The sequence below is a fragment of the Pelodiscus sinensis genome, chromosome 16 (genome assembly GCF_049634645.1).
Source record: "Pelodiscus sinensis isolate JC-2024 chromosome 16, ASM4963464v1, whole genome shotgun sequence".
NCBI classification, from domain to species: Eukaryota; Metazoa; Chordata; order Testudines; family Trionychidae; genus Pelodiscus; species Pelodiscus sinensis.
The window spans coordinates 8,914,888-8,936,708 of record NC_134726.1 but is presented as its reverse complement, the minus strand read 5'-3'; the positions used below and the strand labels follow the sequence as shown (position 1 = coordinate 8,936,708).

At 41.2% G+C, this 21,821-nt stretch overlaps 1 protein-coding gene across 14 annotated transcripts in view; it reads right to left on the bottom strand.

The window, feature by feature from the left end:
- The window catches only part of RBFOX1 (RNA binding fox-1 homolog 1), a 2,643,423-nt gene that overhangs the window by 74,978 nt on the left and 2,546,624 nt on the right, over positions 1-21,821 (bottom strand). For 11 of the 14 annotated variants that reach the window (XM_014574331.3, XM_014574332.3, XM_014574335.3 and 8 more), the window contains one exon: positions 19,943-20,023. The exons of the other annotated variants lie outside the window; for them this stretch is intronic. In XM_014574331.3, the coding sequence (XP_014429817.2) occupies positions 19,943-20,023 (81 nt within the window). The remainder of the gene's footprint in view (positions 1-19,942; positions 20,024-21,821) is intronic. 14 annotated transcript variants of the gene reach the window in all.

Genomic DNA, 21,821 nt, shown 5'->3' with positions numbered 1-21,821 from the left:
CCATTCGTTATTTCAAAATTATTTTGAAGTAACGGTATTGCTGTGCAGACACTCGCATTGTTATTTTGAAATAACAGCCGTTATTTCGAAATAATGCTGCTGTACAGACGCATCCTTGCGCACACACAGAACAACAAATATGATGTAATTTGCCACACTAGATCAAACCACTGATTTTTCTATTCAGTTAAATACCCTCTGCAGATATATAGTTGACTTTTCAGCAAAGGCAACCTTCCATTCTTTAGCACAGCTAGCTTTCTGTTGGGCATAAGAAGGGGGTTTCTTCCTGACACCTGGGTCAAATAACTGGTGCCATGAAGCTTAATAATTGATTAGTCTTATCCAATTACTTAAATACTTCAGCAATGACTTGCACATGCTGAGTAGCTCCTCTGAAGACATAACATGTATTTATATTTGTATTAAATGTATATAATAGTACTTTCTCTCTTCTACCACACCTTCCTCTCCCACTCGTCCCCTTCCTCCCCCCCCCCCCCCCCCAAAAATAACAATCACTGGAGTCAGTGAATACTGACTTCCTCACATCCTGGCAATACCTTTTGTATCCTGGAGAAACATCTTGGGTATGTCTAGACTACATGCCTCCATCGATGGAGCCATGTAAACTAGTTTACCTGGTATAGGCAAAGAAGCAGGGATTTAAATAATCCCCCGCTTCATAGCCGCCGCGCTGTGCCGACGAACAGCTGATCTGGCACAGTGCGGCAGTCTAGATGCGGATCTGTCAGCTGGGGAAGCCTTCGCTGAACAATCCTTTATGCCTCGGCTTTCCCAGCTGACAGATCCGCGTCTAGACTACTGCGTTGTGCCGTATCAGCTGATCGTCGGCCATGTTTATTTTAATGAAGCGGGATTATTTAAATCCCCGCTTCTTTGCCTATGCCGGGTAAACTAGTTTACATGGCTCCGTCGATGGAGCCATGTAGTCTAGACATACCCCTTGTGACTAAGGCCAGGAAATAAAAATTAGCCTATGCCACAAGCACTCTATTTCTTATCTGTTTTACTTGGTGTTAAAGTGAACAAAATCCTACCACATTAATTCCTCAGTCATATGGGAAAATGCACTCTTTTCATAAAAAAAGAAAACAAAAAAAAACCCACACACCAAGAAACTAAGGAGCAGATGAGATAATTGAGCATGTCACAGACCTCCTTTACAACACAAAGGTATGTCACTTTGATCAGTTAGCAAACGGGGTAGTTGGAGATCCACCTCTTTATGGCACAGTTCATAACAAAGGCAAAGCAAGGTTATTGTAAGAAATGAACTTGGCATTGCAAAGAATAGCCAATATACGTGTTTCACAAAAGAAAATGCTCACAGTGAAGTGAATAAATAAGGTACATTTAATAAAAAATAGAGTACCAAGGAATCCATAGTGCAAGGATAAACAAATATCAAACCCTTGTATATCTACAATAAATGTGCATATAGGTAATAAATGTAAGTGTCTGCGTATTGCTAAGAATCAAAAGCAAATTATAATCACTCCGAGGGCAAAGATTTGAAAATGATCATGCCGAAACAGTTTTTGTTGGTTCACAAATATACAAAACAAGATTTTAAAACCGACATGTGAGATGCTGGAAATAAATACTGAATTTCAAAATAGATATTATATATTGCCCTGTAATTTTCTTGGATATGTTTACATACACATGAATTATTTCCTCTTGTGTAACTGCATCTTTTTGTTTGTTGTTCAAACCAGAACTCCTTCGTCACTATGCAGGTATTATATCCTACCTACATAGCTAATCCCATTCAGCTTGTTCTGGCGTTCATTTCTGTTTAATTTTCTTCAGTACATTGGAGAATATTGTGCAGTCCTTCATGTTGCTGTTTGCAATTTTTGCCATAAATTAGCACACCATCACCAACCCCATCCAGATCCTCAGAGATTTGAAACATGATGCAATACTATAGTTAGGTGCAATCCCAAAGAAAAATTACTTAAACAATGCGTCTACCAAAAGGAGAGTTTTTCCACTAACTTTATCACCTCAAACCTTGCATCCGTATTAGCAAATTCTTTTTTTAAATTTATTTCTAGACATGCTATATAGCAGGCCTGCACAACTTGGAAAGCGGCGAAGGCCATATTACTCCAAAGAAAACAACTGCGAGCTGCAAGTAGGGTTGCCAGATGCTCTCCCAAAAAATACTGAACATGCGGGCTAAAAATGTTTGTCGAGCAAAAAAAACCCATGCGTGTCCGGCATACAAAAAAAAACCCTCACCACCTGGCTTCAGCACGCAACCACAGGAGGTGCCACCATGCTTCCATCCAGTGCCCAGCTGGAAATTCAGAAAATACCGGACATTGCACACATCTGATATTTTCTGAATTTTTTTACTGGGCAGAGAGCGCAAATACCGGACTGTCCAGTAGAAAACCGGACACCTGCCAACCCTTGCCACAAGGAGAGGTTTGTAGGGGTGGGTGATACTTTTCAATTAAATCAGGCCTGCACAACATACGGCTCCCAATGCCCTTACCCTCTCCTCTCCCAGCATCACTCTGTCCCCCCTCCCACTGACACCTCTCCTCCTGCCCTTTTCCTCATTGTCTCCACTTGGCCCCTGGGATTTGTCTCTCCTGCACCCTATCCCTTGGTGCCTTCCCCTTTCTCCTGACTTGCCCCCCTCCCCTCAGCACAAGCCCCTTCCCCTCCCCTACCTGGCTTCTGCCTTCAAGTTTGTGGGGCTGACAGAGCCTTTTTGAATCCGGTGGTCGCCGGCTATGACGTCACGATGCCATGTCATGCCAGCATCCTGGCGTCTGCCGGTGTCCCGCCCTCTGGCTTGCACCCCGCCTCCTTGCACCGGAGCTGCACGCAGGCAGCCTGGCGGCAAGAATCACCACACTTCCCCCTCCCCGGCGGCCCTCTGCTCCTCTTCCTGACTAGAGGATCAGATGGGGCTGCGCCGCCCATAGTCATCACGGGCCGCACAGTGAGCCCCTGCGAGCCGCATGCGGCCAGCGGGCCATATGTTGGGCAGGTCTGCTATATAGACTGTTCTCTTGAGGTAAAACTCAGTGATTGATGGAATTGTTGAAATCCTCTCGATCTGTACAAATCCTTAATTTGCTTGGTTTTAGTAAATGGCCATACTGTTAACCAAGTCACTTAGGCCTGCACTTAGGCCTGTTCTACACAAAATGAGAGAGTCGACTTAAGATACGCAACTCCAGCTATGTTAATTACATAGCTGGAATTGAGGTATCTTAAATTGCATTTTGGCTCCCCCATTGACTTCCCTTACTTCTCATAAGAGCAGCACTACCGGCGCCGATGGGAATACCCTCTCAGTTCAAATCAGCATGTCTTCACTAGACCCGTTAATTCAAACTCCGGAAGGTCAACTGCATCAGCTTCGATCTTCTCTGTAGTGTAGACAAGCCCTTGCGTTTATATTTTCTCAGTAATATGTAACTTTACCATATGGCTAAATTAAGGGTTCTTTTTTTAAATTCTCAGACTTAATGAGATTTTACATGGTATACTTTTTTGCAGCATCTGGGATCTAAATCAATGTCATGCATAATATTATTGCATCACAGACTGTTAAACATGTCATCCAAACCTTTTAAGAATTTTTTTTACATTCAGATGACTAGGCAAGTTACTCACCCCTCTGCATTTGAAGACATACATTTTCTATTTCAAACTCCAGTGAGTGTTATCTATCTTTACCCAATGTAGGTTTGCCTCATGAATTAGGTTAGTTTGCTTTAACAGTGAGCAGTCATTAATTATTTTCTAGTCACTTGCTGTGATTACATTACATTCCAGCTCCAATGGAACTGCAATGAATGGCAAGAGAAAATCTTCTGGGAATTAAAAAAACAAAAAACTCAAGAATTACAAAACTTCAACACAGAATCACTGGTACTGAAATATGTTGAGATAAGAATTCAAGAAGATCCCAACTGGTGAAAAATTCACATATGTTGGACTGTCTTGCAAAATGTTTGCCCAGTGGCTTATATGGACAGAGTAAAACACAACAGAACTGAAAAGAAAAAAAAAGGAATTCTGTCAGTTTTTTTCGTACTCTGAGCAGTTTCATGGACATGTCAGAAACTGAGCAAGATAGAAATAGACGATAAACAGTTGGAAACCACATTACAGCGATTTATCATATAAAGAACTATGCAGACTTCAAGAAAGGGATACTGAAAATTACAAAGGTACTTGTTTAAGGGGAAATGCAAATCTTGTAAGGAGTTTCATATAGAAGACATGCTTTTAAGGACGTGTATAATTAATGAAAGTAAGAAGGTATAAAACAAGGAAACTGAAAAATATAACTCAAGTTCTACGTCCTTCTGAAACCAAATTTCACAGACTCAGATGAGAAACACTAACTTTGATCAATTGGGTCATTGGCATCCATCCATTCTTTGACACATTCATTCCTTTCCAACTTCTCCCAAAAATGGACAATTGTGTCTCCTCTCTCAGAACTCCTATACCATGTGTGTCACTGAGCTCTCAATTCCCCATCATTCCTAGTCACCATCTACTCGCAGCCATTAAGAGGGCAAACTCAGAAAGACAATACAGGCAGTAATGCAACACTATGCTGATAACATAGAGCACTATGTAACTTTTTTATCCAGGCAAACCCCGCCTCTTATTTTACAGACATCACAATGATTCAAAAATATAGGAGTATAGTTAAAGACCAGGGTGTCTTAAACATAGGAATGACTGAAGAAAAGCTAATCAAAACAGCTGATTGTTTCTGTAGAAATAGTATACAACACCTTCATATTCTTCACTCGAGGCACTAAGATTTAACATCATGATAGACTCATCAATGGCCTCTGAGAAGTCACTAAAAACACCTTCTTTCACCTGTGGTTAGTAAGAAGGCTCCATCCTCTTTGATAAACACCAGGCCATAGTAATACAGCAACTTATCTGAGCTAGAATATCAAAACTTAATCTGTCTTAGTCCACATGAGAAAATAAAGTATAAACTATAGCTCGTATACAACCCATCAACTTTCTCCCAAGCAAATTCACCAAAGTAAGCATACTGCACCAACGAGGAGTCCTGTGGCACTCTAAAGACAAGAAGATTTTATTTGTGCATAAGTTCTTGTTGGCAAAACCCCACTTCATCAGATACATATTGGTCATATTGCACCAGTATTCCACAAAGTGCAACAGCTTCTCTGGAGTGATTCATGAACCTTTATTCAACTTGTGAATTCTGTTTTCTAATCCAACTCCTCTGGGTACTCTTCTACTCTATGGCTGTGTCTACACTGCACCCCTTTTCCGGAAAAGGGATGCAGATTAGACAAGTCAGAATTGCAAATGAAGTGGGGGATTTAAATATCCCCCACTTCATTTGTATAAACATGGCTGCCGCTTTTTTCCAGCTCGGGGCTTTGCAAAAGAAGAGCTCCAGTCTAGACGGGATCTTTCGGAAAATAAAGCCTTTTCCAGAAGATCCTTTATTCCTCTTAAATTCAGGAATAGGGGATCTTCCAGAAGAGGCTTTATTTTCCGAAAGATCACGTCTAGACTGGCGTTTTTCTCTGGCAAAGCCCCGAGCCGGAAAATAGTGGCAGCCATGTTCATGCAACTGCCGTGGGGGATATTTAAATCCCCCGCGGCATTTGCAATTCCAACTTGTCTCATTAGCATCCCTTTTCCGGAAAAGGGTGCCAATGTAGACACAGCCTATATGTCTACACTGTCATCCAGTCTGTTAAACATAGAGTCTCAAAGACCATCAGTTTTTAAAACAACCTGAAAAATAATTTCCCCTCTTTGTTCCAATATGTGAAATTTCTCTCCAAATTTGCTTACTCCCAACACCAAAAGCCAATATTCATTCTTATACTTTTCACATGGATTTAAAATATGGTATCTGGTGAATCATTGGGAGCTTTATCCCATTAGAAAAATTAATGTTTCGACTTTCCCAACTGAAATATGAAATGTGTTTAAAATATAGCTCTGATAATAATTATGATATAGCAATAATATTCTAATAAAGAAAAATGTATTCTCACAGGCATGTATACAAATTGTAAGGAGCATGGGTCTAAGTCTCCCCTCATTTGCTCCAGATTAAAACTGCAGCAACTTTACAAATATTCACAGTTACTTGATTGTGAAAAGACAATCAGATCCTTTACATGAAAAATTATCTCTCTAACTGGGAATTTGAATAACCTGTGAGAGCTGACAATCAAGTTTCAAAAAGATAAGGTCACATTACTTGGCTTTAAATGTGAGACGAAATCTGACTGTGTTTCATATTCTCTTCCTGAGTTTTAGTATGTCAGAGGGGTAGCCATGTTAGCCTGTAACTAAAAAAAACTTTTAAAAAATGACTGATCCTGTAGCACCTTAGAGATTAACAAAAAATACAGATAGTACCATGAGATTTTATGGGCACAACCCACTTCTTCATCTGAAGCCCATGAAAACTCATGAATTTTATTGTAATTATTATTTATTCCTCTCACCTGTTGATTTTCTTCATAAACATTGTTAAATTTATATTCAATAAAAATTCTCATCATAAGAATAAAAGGAACAGAAGTCAAACTCTTAAGATGCTCCCCAACTACTGCTTTAGTCTGCCATGCCTTTGCCCTTCTCCTCCTCCAAGACCCTCCTCAAAACTCACTTCTTCCACAATGCCTTTCCTCCTTAGTTCCCTCCTCATGGGAAAATATATCAACATTTGGGAAACTGGAAACTGATGAAAGCCTTTGAGTTACAGAATCAGATCATATAATAGAATTACTCAAACATTTTAAATGTCCATTTTTATTTTCAGTATAAACATTTTAGTGTACGACTCATGCAATGAATTAAAATATTTTACATGATTCCTGGGTACCACCAGATGGTTTCTTAAAGCCATAAATAAATACAGTGAGAGAGACGACAACGATGCCTTAGTTTCTAAATGTGCAGTAATGAAGCTTTGGCACTGTATTTGTGATGTTTGTGATTCGCCTTCCAAAAATGTACTGACAATTCCCTTGGGACAGGATTTTTGTAACATTTCATTTGGAAAGGGAGAATGAATCTCAATCCTATAGTGTTTAACTTGGCAGGTATGCAGAATTTATGTGCTAAGGTACTTTTTGATGTTTCAAAGAGCAATATAAGCCAAAACAAAGTTGAAAATACAGTGCTGTACTAATATAGCTATTAAATTAGATTAAATGACTTGCTATAACCTATTTCTTTAGACAAACATGAATCAGTTTTAATTTAGATTTAGGCTGTGAAAGAAGACAAATAATTTACACAATTCATTATTTAATGCTCTACTTTGAACCCTTGTTGATCTCTTCACTAGTCCATAAATACTTCCTGCTTATTGAATAGTCTCTCTCCAGTTGAAAAAAATGTCAGGCAGAATGGGACAAAGTCAGCAATGGTGTCATTCCAGTGAGATCACTGAAGGTTAATTTAGGCTGAATTTGGCCACTTATGTTTTAAACATAAAAAATGCAAATAAGCAGATCACCTGCCTCAAAAACACATAAGTCCAACAATCCCAAGACTCAAAGGAAAGTATCCCTCACAATACATGCTGTTATGTAATTATATGTGATCTACAAAACAAACATGAACACCGAGGCCAAATTTCTTCATGGAATGCTTCCACTAATAATTCAGTACCTAAATACATTTCAAACTCCCTTTTTAAAATTTCTTCACAACTGTGAAATTTTCTTGGTATTTCCTGTGTCATGGAAGATACCTCAGAAGCAGACATTATACCAGCAGCTCTACTGCCACTCAAGTAATCAAGATCTCACGGAATGTGTCATTTTGGAGTCTCTTCAGAGTTACAGGAAATATCAAGAGGCTTACACTAAAGCAATATTTTTTTAAAGTTAGTTAAATTTTATTTCTGTTTCGAGTGCATGACACAGCCTGGGTATTTGGAATATATCTGGGTTTCATTTAACATTCATTTTTGCTGTGCAGCTAAGGGTACCTAATTTCCCATTCATGCACATGAGATTTATGCACATAACTCTTCTCAGTACTAAAGATGCACATTTATTCCATGTGCATCAAGAGCTGTCCCGAAGTTTCCAATTTTAAATGATCCTCCACTTACTATTCATAATAAAGCCTCTGTGAAGAAAATATATATATAATGCAATCAAAATGTATATATAAAACAAAAAAGACATGGTAAATCACTAAGTTATCAGATATTTTGAAATAATGCAACTACACACAAAATGCATTTTGAAATAGCGTGTCCACACTGACTGGACGCTGAATCGCATTTAAGGACAGCTGAAACTGATTCCAGCAGGGCATCAGGTCAGGAGTTACTTTGTGTGGCTGCTGCCTGAGGCTATCTGAGGCCTGTGCTTAAAGGGACCCCCCAGGACAGCCAGTTCTCAGGTTTCCCTGTTTGCTTGCTTGCCTACCTCGCTGAGGGACAGCAAAGCATTTTTTTCTCTGTATGCTCTGGTTGCCCTCACTCAGGACACCACAGCACTCTGCACCATGGAGCCGGAGCTGCCACTGGGCACTCTGGTGCTTCTTTTGCATGTGTTGCTGCAAGCCTGGCTGTGCTTTCTGCAGGCTGCCTCGCAGCATCTGCTGCAGCCCAACCCCCACACCATAATCTGGACCCTCCTGGGGTACGTGGAGGAGCAGCTGCAGCTCCTGGATGCCAGCATGACCCGCCACATCTGGCATCTGAACACGAGCAGCGACTGGTGGGACCATATCGTCCTGGAGCACGGAGGAGAACAATGGACCCAGAACTTTAGGATGAAGAAGGTCACCTTCCTGGAGCTGTGTGAGTGACTCATCCCTGCTCTGCAGCGACGGGACACGCACATGAGGCCTGTCATTTTCCTCCAGAAGCATGTGGCCATCACCCTCTGGAAGCTGACTACACTGGATAGCTACCGATCCGTGGCAAACCAGTTCGGCATGGGGAGATCCACCGTTGGAGCGGACATGTATGGCAATATCCAGCCACTGTGCCAGGAGGGGGGGGGATGCAAGGAGGGGATGGGCTGCCCTAGGGAAAAGGGGGGGGAGGTGGTGCAAGTTCCCCACCCCAGGAGGGTTTGTTCTGTCCCACCTGCACTATGGACTGCCTGCGGTGGCCAGGATTGCAGTGGGGGTTGCTCCTGAGGAGAGGGGGTGCAGGGAAATGGAGGGAAAGGAGCACTCTAAGCCACTCTGGCACCCCGGTGACTCTCGGTTTTGTGTGTCCCTCTGCAGGTGGTCAAGGCCATCAACAGAGTGTTGCTCCGCAGAGTCATCCGCCTAACTAATGTGGATGCAGAGATCGAGAGGTTTGGCACCCTGGGCTTCCTCAACTGCAGGGGGGCAATTGACGGGACACATATCCCCATCCGTTCCCTGGAAAAGCAGGCTTCCCTGTACATAAACCAGAAGGGATACTTCTCGGTCATCCTGCATGTTGTGTCTGACCACCAGGGCCGCTTTGTGGACATTAATGTGGACTGGTGCAGCAAAGCACACGACGCGTGGGTTTCCGGCAACTCCTCTGTGTTCCAAAGGTTGCACGCTGGGACTTTCTTCCTTGACCACAGCATCAGGGTTGAGGATGTGGACGTGAACATGCCTGTGTGCCTGGTGGGGGATGCGGCCTATCCCCTATAACCCTGTCTAATGAAGCCCTAAACAGGACATGTCAACCCCTCCTGACAGGCCTTTAATGCCAAGCTCAGCAGGGCCCACTTCATGGTGGAGGGGGCATTCGGCCAGTTGAAGGCCTGTTTTAGATGCCTCCTCACCCACCTGGACGTCTCCAAGTGGAATGTTCCGCATGTGGTGGCAGCGCGCTGTGTGCTGCATAATTTGTGCGAGAGGGAGAGGGAGGCTTTACTGCCAGACTGGATGGCAGAGGCTGACCACTTGGCTGTCCTGTACATGCAGCCCTGAATTGCTGCCAGCTGGGAGGCCCATCGCGGGGCTGTCCTTATCCTGGAGGCCCTGCAGGAGAGCTTCCACCCAGAGGAGGACTAAAGTCTCCCTGGTGTGCCCCACTGGGGGCTTGTGCCTCATTTCACCCTCACATCCTTTCACTGACCCCTCCCTAATCCCCCTTCCTCATGTAAATAAAGATACATGTGTTGACAAAACCAAACTCTCTTTATTGAACAAAACTGGGTTGGGGAGGGGGAATTAGGGTGGGAGAGGGTAGGCGAGAGGGTGGGAGAGGGAAGGGGTAAACCTGAGAAGAGGGAGCTGGAAGGGGGAGGCAAGGGGAGGAAGAGCTCAGAGTTGGGAGTCTTGCTGGCCCACCTGTCTCCTAGCACTGTGAGTGTGAGGGCCTCGTCATCCCCAGGGGGAGTGGGTATGGAGGGTGGACGAGGGGGGAGGAAGAAATGGGAAGGGGAGCAGGAGTGGGAGGAGGAGCGGTAGCTGGGGCAGCAGCAGGGGCTGAAGCGGCAGGAGACAGCAATCTCTGCACCAGGGTCTGCAGGTGGTCGGACATGGCATGGTCCTGGTCAAGCAGCTCCCGCCAGCTCTCCCGCTGCAGCTGTAGGTCTTCATGCACCCAGTAGTCCAGGGTGCAGTGCTGGCCTTGCAGGATCCCCAGGTGCCACTGGTACTCCTCCTGGTTCCAGGTCAGTCTGCTGGCCCGGGTGTAGGAGGATGTCCTGGGCGGGGTGGTGCGCCCTGCACTCGCAGCTGCTGCAGCTGTGAAGAAACAAAAGAAGTGGTCAGTTATCCTTGGGAACACAGTGGGTGAAGCCCAGCTCTCCTCTTCAAGGTGAGGATGGCTCATCTCTGCACCATCTGAGCCGATGTGCTTGCACGCAGGCCATATTCGGCATGTCCTGCTATCCCCGGGAGTGGGAGCTGGCCCGGGACTGCACCCATGCTCCTGTACTGTATATGCTGCGGGGGGAGGAGCAGGGGGCGGGGGAAGGAGACTGTCCCCTACCTCTGTGCAGAGGGGGCTTGTGGAGGGAGGGCATTGTGCAGTGTCCCACCCCAGGGTCAGGAGTATGTCATGTGCCTTCATACATACAGGTGTGTGGCTAACAGGCCAAGGCCCCTGTGTGGCAGCCAGCTGGGGCCACGTGCCCAAGGGTGGCATGGCACATGCATGGGTTGCTGCGTGATTTGTGGTCTCCCTCTCCTCCCCTCCCCCCACCGCATAAGGGGCCCACTCACATGTCATTGCCTCCCCGGCCTCGGATGACACTGATGACAGGCTCGCTGGGACGGCTCGGGCGTCCTGGGTCTGCGGCTCCTGGCTCCTGCAGCTCGTGGCTGTCCTCCTCCTCAGTCTCATGGCAAGGGCCCTCTACTCCAGGGTCGATGACCATGTGGGGGGCACAGACCGTCCGGCCATGCAGGATGCAGTCCAGGGCATCAAATAGGGGCAGGAGTCTGGGTCTGCCACTAGTTGGGAGCTGCCCCTAGTGGCCCTGGCATAGGCCTGCCGCAGTTCCTTTATTTTCATGCGCACCTGCTCCTGGCTTCATATGTGGCCTTTGGTGGCCAGGCTGGCAGCCATCCAACTGTAGATGGCCGTGTTCCTCCATCTAGTGTGGAGATCATGGATGTTGGAGGATTCCCCCCAAACCTCAATCAGGTCCATGATCTCCGAACTGGCGCCTTCACTAGCTAGTGAAGTTATTTCGAAATAACGTCTGTTATTTTGAAATAACTTTGCTGTGTAGACATACCCTCTTAGAATAGAATAGTACACAAACAAAACAAAATCATTAGTACTGAAGCATTTTATAATCATCTTTATTTTTTAGACTATAATTTAGGATTTTCTCCCTCTACTGAAATGTGATTAATCTAATGTGGCTAGTCAGATTTTAAAATAGTGGAAGGTATTTTCATGATCCACTTAAGAATACTGAAATATTAAAAATATTTCCTGCCAACAGTATCAGAGGACTAAAGGTTTCCGGGGAATTTCTGAAAACAACTGCCTTCCCACCTTTCAAAAACATCTCATCTTTGCCTTGTTGTTTTCTGGTTTCTTGTAAGCTAAAATCCCAGGGCAACAGAGTTTATTGTTTTAATATCTGTCTGACACAAAACAAAAGTATCCTCTTGTGACTGCTTATCTGTCATATGTATTTCTGTGAAAGAACTATGAAGACAAATATGATGTTTGGGGGCATGTCATGGGATTGATTGTAGATTTGGCATTGATTGAATTTTGCATTTAAAAAAAAAGATAAAAAGGTACAAATTTGAAAAAAATTCGCTGTCTATATTTACATTGAGGGTAGGGGCTTTCAAAGAATTGAACGCAAAATGTTTTAATATTAAATGTTAAATACTGTTTATTTTATTCTAAACAAACAATGAATAATGGAGTTGTCCACAAATGGGGCAAATACAGTGAGGGGGGGAAATAATTTTCATAATCAACACGGCTAAAATAAAAGAATCCCATCTTAGTAACACAATGGGCTGTAAACTTACTTCTATTAATTGAACTCAATGTAATGACATTTTCTATATTGGAATGAATAACTAGTGATCTGGAAATTCATTTAGACCATTAGTTTAATTACAGAAACTGATGGAAGTTTTATCAGACAATTACGTAAAGAAAAAGAACAATGCGGGTCTGATTTATACGCATTTATACCATCTAAATAATTTTTGCTGAATTCCACTATTCCAATCCACACAAAATTGCAATCAATATATCAATTAAAAAATATGATGCCAACTTCAAATGCCCTTGAGTATGATAAAATAGAATAAATGACTAGATTATTTTTACATTCTTATAATAGTTTGCTTCTTTTAAGTTTGCTACATTTTTATAATTTAAGCTTTTTTTTAATAAAAAATTAAAATCGGCATGTCTGTTGTGGAACCTTTAGCTTGTTTATGGATGATGAAAAATTCTAATATTCAGTAGATGTTTTATAATGGAGATAGTGTCCTAAGTTCTGCTCTCACTGAAGTCAATAGCAGACCTATCTTATGGGATTGCAAAACAAGTGTGAGGGAACTCCAAGTATTCCCAGATATGCACTCATAATCCTATCAGTGTGGAGAATTTACCATTTTTATAGTAAATATGAAGGATATCTGGTATTTGGTGGTTACACATCCAGGTATGTGGACTATATGAACTCTCCTCTGTGGCATCTATGGAACTCCCACTGAGAATACAAGAACTGCACATCAAAGGGCATGAGTAGGCCAGATACTCCTATGTACACACATGCAGCAATGCAAAGCTTAATGGTTAAAATAATTCTTTACAGATTTATGGCTGGATTTTCAAAAGTGCTCAGCTTTAGTCCAACTTTTCTTCCATTGAAGTTAATGGCTTATCTCCCATTGTTTTCCATAGGTGCAGAGTTTGGTCAACAATGTGTTCTTTCGAAAATCTCACACCCCCGTATCAGACAAGATCTTGGCTACAGCAACCCAACTAACTGGCAAACTATAGTAAATGAAGGGGTTGTGTCAGTTGACTGTTTCCTGGAGACAAACCTTTTGTGTTGGCAGCTGCTGCTTCTTTCTGCAGACTGTTCTCCCATTCTCTTCCCCATATTTTAGCTTCAATACACAGTAAAACCTGTACTAAAGACTGAGTACTTTTGATATGAAATTCCATGGCAAACCCTTAACACTTTGATTTGCTGTATTGACTACCTCATTTCTATGATCTGTCTGCGAGGAACACAAAAAAAGCATCTGGAAAGGCCTTCAATACTGAAAATTTCTTTCTTTCAGTTCTGGAACAATCAGAGATAATGTGGAAGATTCACCAAGCCCAATGAAGGAGTTGCGTGACTTGCTCGAGAAACAGTACTGCTTAGGGCTTTCATTCCCTGTGATAGGTACATAGTTGCACAGGATGATCTGAGAGCCACATCTGCATGCGGTTAAAGGTAGCCTCTGGAATTTCTAACTGTGGATTGGGTCATTGTTAAGGGACGGTCATTGTCCCCTTTGTTTGGCCATGGTTATTGAATTCTTAAAGCTGATGCTGTAGATCATGACGATTATGCTTTAACTGAATGAAACAACGTTATTTTTTAAAAAGTAAATATGGTGGCAATTTAATTTCCTTTTAACTTATAATTTTTATGTTTAAAAATATCAAAGTATGTGAAGTCTAAAGGATAAAACGGGACCCTTAAGTTTCAGAATGTGTATTTGCATTATTTGTCGAGCCCTGCTTATATATACATAATCACAATGTACTCCCCCGTGGTGAGTAGATTGCAACCTGGAAGATCCAGGTTCGGGTGATCTGCACATGCACAGATCGCCGGACAGCGTGGCTGGAGAGCGGGGCTCGCCGCGGTTTGGCGAGCCCTCTATATAAGCATTCTTAGTTAGATCTTATCCTGAGTTAGGGCAATTTTGAGCTTTTTTAGACACATTCACCACTAATTAGGGAGTTACAAAAGTGCAAAGTAGTCCAATATATTTTTCATTTGATAAAGATAAAATAAATCAGTTTTAGTATTAGGACTAATTGAATAGCTTCTGCATTGGAAATAGTGGGGAACATAGGCATGAATACAAAGTGAATTCATTTATAAATTCAAATGAATGTTTGTATCTTTTGTACAGTGTTTGCTCAGCTCTAGTAATAGAGTCTATGAGGAACAAATAAAACAGCTGTCAGTTATAGACTTCCTGAGGCACTTTTTTCAACAGTATTATCAAAAGATCAGATACTATCCCTGGGCCCAAACTTGAGGCAGTTCTGTTTGTTGCAATTAGAGAGAGACTCCAGGTTCGGCATCTCATTTTCCATAATGCAGAAACTTTTTAAGGAGACGAAACTGTCCTTTGAAAACACTAGTTTTCTTAAGTGGGGAGGAATGAAGTGAAGGGAGGCTCAAATGTACTGGTGCAGCAGAGAAATTTGCCTCTATGTGACTAAGTTTCTGCTCCGTCCTCCCACGAGGTTGTGCCCCACAAGGAAATTCAATATGATTCCCTGATTCTCGCTAGTCTCAGTGTAGGTTACGAGCATCTTTTTATTGCTGGGGACAGAGCAAGGGATCCTCCATAACTGCACTCAGGTTACTGCTCCGCCTGCCCCTTACTCAAGTCTCACACTGCTTTTTTAGAGGAGAGTAGTGTATATGCCAGCAATGAAAACTATAATCCTAGTAGGGAGAATCCCCAGAAGAGGAGATAGGTCCAGATTCCTTTTTATTTACATTACCAGACAATCTTGGCTGTTTAATATACATAATCAAATTAGGATATGGACTTTATGTTACCAATTATTCACCTCTTGATTATTTATTTGATTATATGCCCTAATATAGATGCGGCTTGTGGCCCATCCTATACTCAAATCTACAGAAACAAAGGGGAAATAAGGCACATCTTCTATTCCTGTGATGGACTGGAGTGCTTATCAGCACCCAGTGACTAAGAGGTTAAACTCAGGTAGCTAGCAAGGGTGTTGGCAGGGGGCCAGAAGAACCAATGGGGATACAGTGCTGAAAGTTGAACTGGATATAGATACTGGTCTGCTCTTCCTTTGAAGGGATTTCTAAGAAAAGGAGAGAGCAGATGCAGGGGTCAGAATTTACCATGCCTATAAAAAATATTGGACATGGAAGTGAACTGGACCTTTAGGTACTGATCAGCCTGTATCATATGTAGAGGGAAACGTGTATCTAGTTGTGATCAGGGTATTTTTCTTTATTATGGTTGTTTGGTTTAAACTTCTCTGTGTTAATCTATACCTTCCCTCCCCATTCACTATCTAAGAGTAGTTTCCAGAGATTTTCTCTGCGTTTTGATTTGTTTTACTTAGCTGCTCTGTACACCTAGCAACCAAGTATGCTATTTCAAGTATATGTTTTGTCTGTTAATAAAGATCACTGTTTTTGAGGTGATGATTTGATTCTTGTGTCCTGGAAAGTAACAGGGGCTGTTTGTGTATTTGCTTGCTACCAGAGACTGCAGCTTGTTTCTTTTCTTTTTTTCAAGCTCTTTTGGGGCAAAAAGAGTTTGGGATACCCCTGAGGAAGGAATTCAAGTGTTCCCTCCTGTTTTTTAGGGTGAAATCACGTAATGGTAGCAGCTCTTTCTTTCTTTCTTTCTTTCTTTCTTTCTTTCTTTCTTTCTTTCTTTCTTTCTTTCTTTCTTTCTTTCTTTCTTTCTCACAGAGACAGTGCATCTGTGGCTCTGAGGAGTTTTTGTGTAAGAAGAGCCTATAAAGGCAAGATACGTAAGGTCTTTACAGGCCCCCAGGTTCTGTGCTTCGAGTACCAGAGGGGGAACAGCCCTGACAATTCCTTTCTGCAGTTGTGCTATACACCAGTTCCTGTGTACAAGAGAAGCAGATTCTGTAGACTGATTTCCTATACCTTGCACAAGTAGGCAGGATGGCTGGGGGAAGCACAGCCTTGGCTCTGTCTCCCTTTGCACCCATCAGTGTGCTTACACCAGTGTGTTGGGAAAGGCCGACATGCTTCCTGGGAGCATTAAACAGACCAAGAAGGAGAACATGACTCGAAAGCTGCACTCTTCCTTGTGGGACTGTTCCAGAGAGAGCCCCTTACTACAGACTAGCTCACAAAGTAACCCACTGGAGAATAAAATTAACCAAACTAAGAGAAAAGTATTTTACCACCATTTTTCTTTCTTTTACTTTTACTTTAGCGATCACAAATTTTAAAAGGCTAGTTTGAAGACAATAACATTTGTAGACATGGAGGCTGAGATTTTCCAAAGTATCCAAAGAGATATGGATTTCCAACTTCCATTAAAATTAATGGTGACCAGTTCTCCCAGGCATCTGAAAATCTCAGATGACTGTACCCATGCCGTATTTAACGTGATAACAAATTTGCAACATCTAATATATAAAAGGGGAAATTTTTTTGAAATTTATCCTGAAATATTACCTATTTCTATGAATAGTAACAAATGGCGGCAAAGATAGGTCAAATCGCATTTCTTAAAAAATTATTGAAAGATGATGATTGCAATACTGCTGTCCACATGGAATGACAGTAATATAATTGTCAAGCTCCTTAGGGTTAATTCTGATGTGTATCTAGTCTGTTTTTAGGAAAGTATTTTATAGATTTGGATCAGATTAGAAAGATAAGTCTTGTTAGCCACAATGAATACATGTTAAACTAAATTTATGGGCGATTATATTGACACCATTGCATACAGTGTGTGTGTGTGTGTGTGTGTGTGTGTGTGTGTGTGTGTGTGTATATATATATATATATATATATATATATATATATATATATATATATATATATATATATATATATATATATATATATGAAGGAGTGTTATTTCTCCTTACTGAAAAAATTATAGAAATAAGCAACAAGATGTTTAAAGTAGTCGAACAACAATAATATTTAGAATAATATTTTAGCACAGCACTAAAATTACAATTGTTTAAAGAAAACTATGGTATGTCAATACTACTAAAAGGGAAACAAATATGAGTGCATGTATGCATAATGATTCAGCAAAATAATAAGGACGTATATTGAAAGTTTTAGTTGCAATCCCTGTGCTGACATTTTGTGTTAAGACTGGCCAGTGGGAGGCAAGTTGGAAAGGGCTGGTGTTTTGGGATATGTCTACACTGCAGAGCTTTGCTGGGATATCTGCCATGTCCAAGGAATACGTCTGCTTTTCGGAAAAAGCAGACGCATTTTGTAAGCATCCCTATAAACCATGTTCTCTGAGGAAGAGGGGATGTTCTGAAAGAGGTTTTTTTTTTTCCTGACATTTGGCCCCATGTAGATGGGCCAAATGTCAGAAAAGCCTTTTTTGGAAGAAAAGCGTAAAAAGATACACACATTGTGGTTCAGAATTTGTATATCTTTTTCCGACTTTTCTTTGTAGTGTAGACATAGCCTTGATTATCTAACCTAATTGAAAAGAAGTGGCAATTGATTAGTATACCGTCTTTCCAAGACCCACAACTCTTGGCTGAGTTACTGTGGAGATATTTATTTTTAAGAGATGATAACAAGAGCTAAAAATGAAGCTTAGTTAGGCTACATGATGACTAAGGATTTAGTTCCACTGCAAATATTTGAAAGATGTAAATACTAACCACAGAGGATTTATTTAGGGTAGAACATGAGCACAACTTGGAATCTTGGGGTAAAATTAAGAAAGGAAATATTACCAGTGAATCACAGGAAAACATCTAACAGTAAGATGAATTAGGTACCGGATAGTTCTCTGATGAAAGTGCTCCAATTACTTGGGACATTGAAAAAATAGGATAAAACACTAGATATGTACTGCAAGGAATAATCTTCTAATAGCAGGGAAATAGAATAAGTTGATGTGATAGGTCTCTCACATCTCTAACATAATACAAGGCATAACACTGTTGAAAACAAAATCCACTTGGGAAAAACGGCATAGTTCAAAATATTCTAAGAGCATTTGGAAGCAAATATACAATAGAGTGTTTCATTAGATATATTCCTGTTTAAAAGTAATGTGATTAGATTATTTCTGAACTATTTGCCCCTATTTTGGAATATGTCATATATATTAAATTACTTCATTGGTAATCACTTGCTTTGGTGATATTGCACATACGTATCTAATAGTAACAGTAGCAGCAGCAATAGTGATAGTGTTATTCACCACCAATGACAAGACAGCAGCTTACAACTGTGACGATGCAGTATCAAAATTCCCCATTCCTATGCATTTTTTAAGAGAGAACGCTGATATTCTGATGTCTAATTTGATTTATTACAGAAAAGATGCCTCATTGTAGCATCGGTGTCACTCCTCTACTTGCAGTTTTTGGTGCAGTGAGTCAGAGGTGAAAGTAATTTAAAATTTCTTACAGGTACTGTCCTATTGCAATTCGGGTTCCTGCCAGTTCTTTAAATAGCTCCCTGCTGGCTTTTGCCTCAGCTCAGCCAACTCTTGCTGGAGCTGTGCACCAGTGCCCACCCACTTACTTTCATCTCTGCAGTGAGCACCATCTGACAAAAATGACCCCAAACAGCTACAGTTAAGTATCTTGTATAGGGAGAACTAACTGCTGAGGAATATAAAGAAGATACTGCTGCTCATCATGTTGTGACAAGTCACATAAAGAGGATACTCGTCTACCAGAACAAACAGGAAGTTTTTCTTTCTTTCTTTTTTTTTTTTTGACTTTGTAATAGTAAATTTGATATTTGAAGGGTTATTTTAGTAAATGATGGTGGGTTTTTTTTCCTTTGAACATTTGAGTAATATCATCAGTGTAACAATCACTATTACTACTACTGCTCTCAATACACCCTTTTTCACCCAGATCATATTCAGAACTGATATCATCATCTTCATCATCTCAAGACACAGTATTGTCAGAATTGTTTTTACACCTGCTGTAGGATTTTAGAGGCTTGGACTACATTGCCATTCCAGAGGCATGTGCAGAAAAAAATGGAGGCCAGCAAAATGCACAGTCCCAGTAGACCTTTTAGTGTTTTTATTGGGCCGGTTGTTCATTTATTCAGTACCCATTTGCACACAGCCTCCCTTTTATTGTCAATGTCTTAGGCACTTTTCCTCTCATCCCGGATTATTTAAAGGAAATCTCCACGTACAGGTCCATCCTGACACAAACAAGTGTTTCGATTTCATGCTCATGTCAGATTTAAAAGAAAATATTTGGCTTTTGTCAAAATTATGAATAAGCACAATAGCAATGGACTCCACATATTAGTGTCACTACAAAGCTTTTGATCAGTATAGTAAAATATTTTCAGTTTATAATGATGATGATGTAAATAATCAGTTACTGAATTACCTGTACAATTATTTAAACATGTTTATAAATATCACATTTACCTTAACAACATCTACAAGGGGGCTTAATTCACATTTATTGGCTTTTGCCACAAGACAAAACAAAAGAGCCGTAACACTGGCTTACTTGTGGATGTGTATACTAGTGAACTGGGGGCACTGTACACGGGAGATCCCTCCTGGTTTGCCTGGCACAGCAGCACCCTGCCTACGAGAGAGAGAAAGAGAGAGAGAGAGAGTGGTATCTGGTTTTGGAACACTCAAACTAAACCTGCATTTTTATCCCAAAACAAAAATAAAGCCATAACACTGTGGAAATACAGTGAAGCAGGGGCACTTTTCACCCTTTGACTTCAAAACAGAAAGAGCCCCAATGAACACTTACAAATGTATATTAGAAAAGCAAAACACATATTTCTCCTCCTCCAAAATATAAATATCAATTTTTATATGAGGAGGCTGGTACAGTCTGTGTGAATTCCATGCATGCTGGCCCCTCAAGCAGTTATACTGCTGTGCTTTATTGCAGCTGCTCTCTCTCAGTCTCTTTCCCCTGTATTTTTTAAAGTAGAGGCTGCCTAATTAACCTTGCTTCTGACTTAGGCAATGCAACCACCCACACCACCTTTCCTGAAACGAGAGGCTGCTTGAACAAACACAGCAGATAAATCAAGCTGAAAATCTCATAAGTACTGATTATGGAACACATAAAATCCCAGTCATATCAGAGTAAATTCAAAATAGTTCCATTGACTCCAAAGATTTACTTGGCTTGACACTGGTATGAGGGAGAACAGAATATAAGTACTTCTTTAGCTTCCTGCACTTTTGGTATTGCCGGAGTCAAAAATACAGGAGAAAACTTCATGAAGTGGTATATCAGATGTATTCAGAAAGTACGGAGGTGCACAACAGACAGAAATTCTAAAAGGTTAATGAAAAAAAATAATGACTTTGTTTTAGCGAAAGATTTAGGTAGGTTTTTATTTTTTTCCCCTCTCATTTGGGGGAAATTTAATCAGTGCTTTGCTTAGTTCTACATTTCTACCTTAGCTTTGCCTGGACAATGTTAGTGAGAGATTGAACATTGAACAGACATAAAGTAACTACCTTTCACGGAGGACCAATCGGTGTCAGGAATGAGGCCAGAACATGGAATGTATGAGGACAAGTGGGCTGTGCTACATTAATTTTGGAGATACTGTTGATACTTCAGACTTTTAGTATTGTGAATTCTCCAACTTCATAAAAACTGAATTTCACTTCAAAAATTAAAACACAACAGGCTAATTTCTGCATTGACTTATAACCCATGCAAACCCAATGAGTTCAACAGGGCAGATTTTGGACAAAAGTGAGAGTGGTAACTTGAGGAACCTGTCTTCAAACTTAGCAATTCTGGTTGATTATATGAAATTGTTTTCATAGAATAATTGTATCATGGAATGCCTTTATATGAACTAGAATCCACTGGCTGACAGGGTCTTCCAGACCAGGAATAGGGGAGAGCCATTCACCTTAATCATTGTGCTCTGACTGAACAATGGGTATGCTAAGGAATTCACCTGAGGGAGGAAACAGTTTGACCAAATATTTCTGCAGAGAAATGGTGAAGTACAAAGTGGAAAATCACCAGCAGCAGAACAAAGAAACCAGATATTGACAGAGTAGGATGGGAAGCTTTGGACAGAAGAAAGACACAGGCATACTATCATAGCAGGGGGTCTGGTTTAACTAAGGAGCCAACAAAAATCAGAGAAAGCTAGCTGACCTAGATAGTCTCCATGACTCTGAAGAGAAGGATACTGGGCCCACCAGAGAACACTGCCTAAGCATAAAGAACTTTCCAGAGAAAACAGAGAAAAGGAAAATGGATACAGTCCAGTTTATTATTTTTTCCAGAGCAGCATATCTCTTGTGCTGCTAAGTAAAGAGTAAACTGTGTTTATAATCCTGCACAAAACCTGCATGTCTGTTTGGTTTCACTACTGTGTGCCCCGGTGTCC